General features: G+C 39.0%; 2 protein-coding genes across 2 annotated transcripts; both read right to left on the bottom strand.

Annotated features, from left to right (window-relative positions):
• Positions 1–76: 76 nt before the first annotated feature.
• On the bottom strand, positions 77–4,303 carry nr5a5 (nuclear receptor subfamily 5, group A, member 5). Its single transcript, XM_059347655.1, has 7 exons — positions 4,072–4,303; positions 3,172–3,287; positions 2,787–2,928; positions 1,769–2,526; positions 1,062–1,181; positions 818–965; positions 77–676 (listed from the first exon to the last, which is right to left on the bottom strand). Exons 1-7 carry the CDS (start codon positions 4,169–4,171, stop codon positions 429–431), a joined length of 1,632 nt encoding a protein of 543 aa, XP_059203638.1. The 5' UTR covers positions 4,172–4,303; the 3' UTR covers positions 77–428.
• A 2,395-nt stretch (positions 4,304–6,698) lies between these two features.
• soul5 (heme-binding protein soul5) lies at positions 6,699–8,813 on the bottom strand. Its single transcript, XM_059347675.1, has 7 exons — positions 8,766–8,813; positions 8,551–8,610; positions 8,129–8,210; positions 7,903–8,023; positions 7,334–7,473; positions 7,040–7,203; positions 6,699–6,939 (listed from the first exon to the last, which is right to left on the bottom strand). Coding segments are annotated over exons 1-7 (654 nt in total). The 5' UTR covers positions 8,768–8,813; the 3' UTR covers positions 6,699–6,854.

Genomic DNA, 8,813 nt, shown 5'->3' with positions numbered 1-8,813 from the left:
CAGAAACCGTGAAGCTAAAGAAAATACTGAGAAAGCGACACTGAAATGTTATAATGTTGAAACGTGCATTAACATATCCAGAAACCAAATTTCTTTATTAAATGATGCATTTCTCTTGTTTTTACAGTTTAGTGCTTCCTGTCTAATAAAAACAGCATGGTAGTGCTTGGATCCCAAATCTGTCCAACAATACTGACAGAAACGAATATTTACTGGGCCGTTTGGCTGTGGTAATATTGTTAATGAGAGGAACTTGGGCTCACTAAATGTCCCCCTGTAGTGCATGCCTAATTACTATTTGCAGCAATCATCCTTAAAAGTACAGTTGGGTCTGAAAGGCTAATAAGGAGGTACAAAAACTTCATAGCTGCAAACGCAGGCTTTGCCACAGTTGTGCCACCAGGGCTTGCCGATGCAGCAGTATCTTTTCAGCTGTGCTTGGTGTGAAGCATCTCAGTGAGTAGAGAGTTGCAGGGCAAATCTCCCAGAAGATGGCGTTGGTACAAATAGTCCTCAACCTGCAAGCTAATGCTACGTACTTCAGGAAGCCGGAGCAGCAGCTGACCAAACTTGTCTGAGTGTCTTGGATGACTCTGTTGGGTGTGCTCCATCAGGGCCCTGTTGACCCTCTCTTGTATTTGCTCCACCTGCCTGCGGTCCTGCACTGACTTCACATCTGGAGCAGAAAGAAGATAAATGGCACATTTATCATCAACACAACTGAAAGGTCACAAAGCTGATAAATCAAAGTTAGGCCTATATGTCATTTGTATCTTCTGTGAAGTATCTAACTAGATTTTCAAAATGAAAGGCTCACCTGGGTTAAATAGCACCAAGTGTTTAAGACAGATGAACTCATGTCTGTCCAACTGGAATATTTTCAGTTTGGACACCAAGTCCTGGGTCCTCGAAACCAGGCTACTCAGTGTCACTCCTGCCTGAGAAAAAATGGTCGACACCTCAATCTGCATCAGAATTAGAGAAAGATGAGGATCAGAATTAAAGTTTTTTTGGATGCTCATGACAATTCTGCATTTTGTCCAGGTAACGTTAAACTTTACCTGTTGTCCTGTGACCAGATAGATGCAGCCCTCTTTGCCGTAAGCCACCTGTCTACAGAGGTGATCCAGGACCAGCAGCTCACTCCAACAGCTCTGCAGTAGCACCATCTGGTCCTCCACCTGTGACAAGCATAACAACTTGTTCTGATGTAGTTACAAATTAAAGAATATGACCTTTGACCCCCAGTAAGTACCCAACACATAAAAAGTAAATGGGAGTGTCTGAATTGAACTTAAACGTTGCCCATACTCTTAATTCAGCAGGTGCATGATATGATAATCACCTGTCTTGGATATATTTATAGTCATATGCAGATGATGTAGAGGTGACCTAGAAAAGTTGGCTATTTCACAATGCAATCTAAGGAACATAATCCAACCGAATTCAACTGCCAATCTCACAGTCAAATTGTACCAGTGGGGGATAATGTGTTCATGAAAAAAAGGATCATTCCATTTGGGGTATATGGGGGGGCTGAATGTCTGATTTGACATAGAATTGCTTGGTTTGTCCCAATAAATCATGATATTATGGGAACATTTTTAACCATTTATCAAAACTGAAGTAGGGATACTCATGGAGTACTGGTAAGTACTGGCCCATTTCAGGCACTGGCCACATGTCTGCTCAAACAGCTAATTTCTACTTCTGCAAAAATTCAACAACAAAAAAATGTATGTAACTTTATAATTGTATAATTCATCACCTTCAGTTCCTTAAAGAGTGAGCTGTTCCTAGCCCATTCCACAAGCCCAAACAGAGTCTGGTCAGCCATTTTGCACATGATGCTGAACGTATTTAGGCGGTCATGTTTGCCTCGGTTGGCCTGTTCTCTCTGCAGACTGGCAAGGACCTTGGCACACAGCTGGCTCTCATCCTGATCCCCCTCCAGCAGTTGGCTTAGGAAGTTGGGTGCGAGAGGAGCTGATGAGGGGGTCTCCAGGGTTTGGGTGGGAGCCTGGGAGAGAGGGGTGAATGAGCTAGGTGTTGAGCAGGGGGATGATGCCGGTGTGCTAGTTGGTGTAAATGAATTGTTCAGAGTTGGAGGCACTGGATAGTTTGTGTGAGCCGGGCTGTAGCTAAAAGACATTTCCCCTTTCTCTTGGCGGTATGGAGGGAAGCTGCAGTGGTACAGTCCAGGGTAGGGCAGCGGTAGAGGGGTAAACCCCCGGTCCACGTTCATAGAGCAGTCCAGAGACATGGGCGCACCCGACTGCCCCATGCCAGAGGGATACATGTAAGACTGATGAAAGGCATCAGAAGACAATGGAGCACTTGTGTGACTGCTCATTAGAAGAGGGTCATTTGGAGCTGTGGGCCGGTGTGTCTGTGTAGTTTCCATCTTAATCCTGTAGGGAGCAGTGTTTGCTTGGTGATAGACCTTTTGCTGTTTCATTTGCCTGTCTCGCCGGTACAGAGGGCCAAATTTATTCCTGCCCCCTCTCATACGATCTGCTCTTACAGCTGTTGACAAAACATGAAGCAAATTATGAAGGTTTCAAGACATTGCCAGAGATTATTTAATTTATAAAACTGATAATATACCAACTCGATTTATTTAGAGGTCACATACATAATATGGGTCATATACAGCATTAGTTTATGACTTCTTAGATGAGTCATTTAGGAGAAAAGAGCATGCAGGTCAGTGGAACAAAAGTAAAGTCGCAAGCATGAGCACATATGTGTATGTTTTTGTGTGGGGTGGGGGTTATTTGCTTTACCTTCTCTCTTCATGCCCACTGCCAAACACTTCTGGAAACGACAAGAAGGACAGCGTTTCCTCTGCGAAAGGTTCATGGGGCAGCTCTGCTGTTCTGCACAAGTGTAACTCTTGTTATTCTGCACTGAGCGTTTAAAAAAGCCCTGCAGAGAGAGAGAGAGAGAGAGAGAGATAGATAGAAATAGGGAAAACTGTTACCCTGCTGCTTCATTCTCTGTACATCACAAGACAGTCCTGAGTAAAAAATAAAGTATGCATCATGACAGTTCAGGAAATATTTATTTCTATAGTGCTTGGATATGGATATTTGGTCTACTACAAAGTGCCTTGTGGTGCTGTTATAAAATAAATATTTTTCCATGGACTGTCTTAATCCTTGTCCTTACCTTGCAGCTTTCACAAGTCAGCAATCCATAGTGGTATCCTGACACCTTGTCTCCACAGATGGGACAGCTCTCCTCCAATTCCACTCTGCCATCTGACTCTGTCTTTAATTTCTGAGCTGGAGAATAACATCACAAAAAAACCTGAATTTTTAATGTACAGTATGACACAAACAGCTCATACTGATGGTGGACAATGTGACAAAAAGGTGAACAACAAGTGCTGTGCAAATCCCCTCACAATCTCATTTCCTGTCCCCATTTTGTCTTATCTCTTATTCTTAAAATACAGAGATGCCAATTGTGTGTGGACTTCGTAATGTGTTGTGGATTAGTGTATTTGGCACTTATGCAAGCACAAATACAACACAAGACTATTTTGCATTAGTCAGGTAATAGTGCAGGTCAACCCCAAAGACTCCTAATTGAAATGTTATCTGGAGAAACAACAAACATACTGTCATGTTTGAGTTGAAATACTGTAGATTACTGCTGACATAAGTGTGTCATCTGATGAGGTTTATTGCTCAGCTGTTAAGAGAATAGAGAGCAAGTACAGACACTACCTCTGTTACAGACAGAACCTTATCACTCACATTGATTTGGTTGACTATGATCACAGATATGACCCTTACATAATTCCCAGGAATCACTGGTCATAATTTCCACAGATAAAAGTCTCCAAAATGAAAGTCCACAGCACAAACCACTTTAATGCCTTTAATTTTGTAAATGTGGATTTCCACATGGATGTAGTAATTCTGTAGCATTTCACAAGATACATTTTCAGACACTCTTATAACTTTAAAACAAGACACTTCAAATATTGATTACTTCATAACACTGTACAAATTCAACAAATATTTTCTGGAACCTGCCACTATCTGTCTATCTTATACTCACATGTTGATGTTTCTTCCAAAGTTAACAGATCCCCTGGGTAGTTGTCAGGTTGTTGGACAAGTGGCTGTGGCTCCTGTGAGTTATAATCGGGTAGGTCCATTCTGGCTGATGGGTTGTAAGTTTCAGTCCAACCTGATCTTCATTTTTGCAGAAATCAGTAGACCAGAAGGACACCACAGAAGAGCCACAGAAAGGCCGGCAGGCAGGCCCGACAGCCCTGGTGGACTGATGATTGTTTGAGGCCCTCAAGTGGACTTCGATCCATAGTCAGTGTCATAAAACCTCTCCTGACTGGCACTCCTACCCAGTCAGTCTTTCAGCAAGCCAGCCAACCAGCCTCTCCATGGGGGATAATCAGATATTACCATAGTGAAATCACTCCAGTATCATCAAGCCATCCTGGAGCTCAGCTGATAAGATAAGCCTCTACTAAAGAATGTAGTTAATCACAGTGACAATTACAGCCATTCAGATTTCATGTTAATTCTTGCATCATCATTGTGCATTGCATTGCAGTTTATGCAGGGGTTGAAGAAGTACACAGGTCTTTTACTTGAGTAACAGTAACAGAACCAGTAGTACAGTAGTACAATGTTAAAATACTATTTATCATTATATGAGAACAAGTGCTTCTTTAAAAATGTGTATGGGGAATAGCCTAATTAGCCCTATTCATGTTGAGTGATATGTGAATAGGGCTAATTAGGCTATTCCCCGTACACATTTTTATAAGTGGTCTCTATATATCTCTAGCCGTTTTTTTTTCTTCTTTTTTTGACATTCTATAATTTGGTGGGGGGTTTTGGGGGGCATTTTTGGACAAACAACACTGACCATTTTTGGACTTTTTTCAAAAAACTATACTATGGTGTTTTTTTATTTTCACACAAACTGCATGATTACCATCATCGACATACTATAATGCAGTGTTTTTGTCATGTTCTTGGACAAATGGCACAATTACCATCATTGCTGTACTATTGGGGGGTGTTTTTGTGTTGGTGTTTTTTATTTTATTTTTTTGAACAAAGAACTATTTTACCATTATCATATTTCAACTTCTTACCCACTTAGGTCAGTATTACAGTTTAGCATCAACTATTCAACAAACTTTAAAATATTCCAAATTTTTTAAACATTATTGGTAAAATTCAAATTGCCAGTGATATGATCTTGATACATGAAAGCAAGATCTATTCCCTCCTCTCCAACTATTCCTAATATTTCAATTTCTTCCTATCCATTTAAGCCAGCATTGCAGTGCAGTGTCAGCTTTTTTTTTAAAAACCCAACCTTAAAACATTCCATATCTTTATACAGCATTTACATTATTCAACTTTTCAATGTAATTTATATACATTTCATTTTTATTTTTTAGAAATTGCATTCTCTAGTTATTATTGGTATATAAATGGTTTTTTTTGTAAAAAGTGTGATATTTCCCTCTGAAATTTTTCTAGGCTTTAAAAAAAATTTTTTTTAGGCTTTTTCACTTAAGTGCTCTACTTTCTACCACTGAATGCAAGTGAAACCTCAGGTGTTTATTCTCGAGTAAAACAAGTAAAAGTTATACATCTTAATAATGCATTCAAGGAAAGCAAATTAACATTGCTTTGTATATATATATACTTTTATACAATGTAGGCCAAGTAATGAAGTCAGAGTCTGTAATAATATTGCTCCACATCCGCAAGTCATGCTTGAGATGAAAATGTGGCATTCAACAACCAAAATGTCACAATGGCTGCTTTGAAGTGATGTCAGATAAATAACACAGGTTAGGGGTGGATGGTTATGACTGCTGTTCTTTAGCTTGTAAATTCATTATGACACTTATGAATAAAGTGGTACCCCCGCTGTATTCACCAGTCTGGCTTCTGACACTGTGTCCCTTCTCTCACAGGGTAAATTAATAAATTAATAATATTCATCAATCCTTACATGTCACCGAAAGCTTCAAGTGCCGGGCAGTGTGAGTAATCCTGAAAGTAATGGTATTATTGAGTGCAGTAGTGCCATCTGGTGGTATTGTAGAATAACTCTGTTCTAAATCTGGAGTGAGACTGGGATGTCTTTTGCAAGCTGTTAGAGCCATTTTGTACATTGTGGAGAAGCTGCTAAATAATTCAGATTTGTATTTCATAAGTTCATAGTTCTTTATTGAGGTTGTAGGAATGCTTATTGGTTCATAGGAATTGCACTCTTCTTATTGGCTGAGATGTGTGTAACGTCATAATTGCATACTTTGTTTTAATTAGGATTATGGAGACGAGGAGAGCACGCTAGTTTTTGACCGTGCTCATAATTATTATTATTTTGGATTGCTGCAGTTTATTATTTGTAATGCTCAAACGAAAGGTTTTCAATAAACCATAAGAAAGAAACTGTGGGATTTTTTCGGCTTAAGACCCGCGTCAGCTACAGCCTCACGCTCCATAATTGAAGTGTGCGTTTCAAGTAAAACTAGACGGAGCCACACTAACACAAGCTTCATCTATTGTTAAACCAGTTGTTTTTGACATATTTTAGGATAGACTACCAAAGAACCACCAAAAAAGATCACTGCAAAAGGGTAACTTTATTGAAAACAACACAAACCAACCAAACAAGTACGCACTAAAAACAAGCTAGTACTACATGGTGTATGCACTTCATTGATATTCAAATTCATCAGTATTTTTAAATCTGTAATCTTGCTAGCGGGTTATCCATATGACTTGAAGAAATGTATCCTGTCAATTCTCATTCCACAGGGGTCGTTATTTTAGGGAGAAAAGAGAAAACTACTTTTCCTCACTGCTGGAACACACTGGGTCATCCTCAACTATTTTCCACACCTCATTGTGCCTGTTGAACATCTTCATTGGACTGCAAGAAAAAAAAAATATTGTAAAATTCAAAACATATATTTAAGTTTTTCTTTGTGCTTCTTTTTCTGATTCTCACTGAGAAAAAAAGATTTGTTTACCTGTCATATCCAACAGCATAGTGGAAGCCTTTTTTGTACTCTGCATCCACTTGGTCCAGGTCAGATGTCAGGCTTCTCGCTTTGTTTTTGTCAGCAAAGGTCGTCAACCATCCTCCGTAGCTCTTCACATACACTTTCATGTCTTTCATCGTGTTGATGAACACCTGCAGGACAGAAAAGATTCATTATATACCAATGCAGGGGGCAGCCTTCCCAGAATTAACTCAAACATGATAATGACATTACTAAATGAAGGTTGAAGAGTTTCTGCCATGTTTTGGCAGAGAAGCTTACCTTCTCATCAGTAGGTTTTGGGGGATTTGCCTGATGTGTAGATGGCAGCAGGAAACTCATTGTGTATTCACCCATTTGCCAAAATCCCTTGTTTTCTTCGACTTTCACAATAACAGGAGCTGTCATTTCAATTTTCTCTCCTGAAGGTAAACATAATGAAAATACAAACTTTAAAGAAAAAGTAATGTCACAAACAGGAAGCACATAACAAACATTAAAATGTTCTGGCTTGAATATCCCAAAAAATGCCAAACCATTTCTGCTCTCTGATCACAACTAAATACAGTAATTACAATGTCCGGTCAAAAGGACATTTTAAATTTAGCTGCACCGCAAATTCAAACAGAGGCTGGCAAAGCTGGGTTTAAATACTCTCACTTCTTGCAAACTGAGTTACAAAAAGTTCAAAACATTATACCCAAGAATTTTAAAGCTACAAATTGTTTTCTTTAAAGTTACACCACTGTCATGTAAATGTGTTTTTCTGATTTTCTGTGTGTCTCTCTTGAAAAAGACAATGAAACTACCTCTTTCAATAAAAGATGCTAAAATCTGAATAAATAACGAACCATTCTCGTTTTCACCAGTGATGTATCTGAACAGTCGCCTGAATGATCTCATTGATGCAATCTCCATGAAGAGGGATGAGTCCGTGGTGGAAACCCATGTCACAGAGTCATAGTGACGGACCTGGAGGACATGAACAATGCATTTTTGAGTGTCCACAGTGGAGTGGACTATTGGAAACTTTCTTGCAACTCAAATGTAAATAACGATTTGCTCAGACACACTCACCTGATAATCTTCAGTCTCACAGACGAGATCAAACAGCAGGCACTCTTTTGTCTCAGTACAGAACGGTAACTCAGAGGAGTTTCTGTGGAATTAGAAAGAACATTATTAAATTAAAAAAAGGCTCAGATTAGGACTTTAAGAGGCATATAAAGTAATAGCTGAGATAATCTGTGTCACGATCTGACTGCCAGGTGAGCTACTATGGTGCCCCAAAAATAATTATTAATATCTTACAATTCTCCTTACATTCAAGACTCTACTTCATGAGCTGATAGGCAATTTTTAATTTTGACTTTGAGGTTACACAAGAAATTTCCACCTTTCTTTTGATTACTTCAATTAAACAACAAAACTTTTTTTTTTCATTCTGTGATTTTGGTTAGCAATCTACTAAAAATGGGGACTAAATTCAAAATTCTTACCCAATTTTGGCCTCAGCTGTAAGCATCAGCAGGAATCCTACAAGTCCTGAAAGATAAATCCTGAAACACATATTGTAGACTGTTACAAGCCATTATTGTCCATCCAGTGAAAGGAAGACAATTTTTACACAGCATTTAAGCTTAGTTCATACAACAAGACATTTATATTCAATGATTTGCATCTAAGATCATCTGGAGGATAAAATTGTACTTACATCGTGGCAGAGTGTTGGTTTCCCTGCTTTCAAAAACTGGATGTTTGC

The sequence above is a fragment of the Centropristis striata genome, chromosome 13, assembly GCF_030273125.1.
Source record: "Centropristis striata isolate RG_2023a ecotype Rhode Island chromosome 13, C.striata_1.0, whole genome shotgun sequence".
NCBI classification, from domain to species: Eukaryota; Metazoa; Chordata; class Actinopteri; order Perciformes; family Serranidae; genus Centropristis; species Centropristis striata.
The sequence above is the reverse complement of the archived record's forward strand: the minus strand, read 5'-3'. Positions and strand labels throughout refer to the sequence as shown.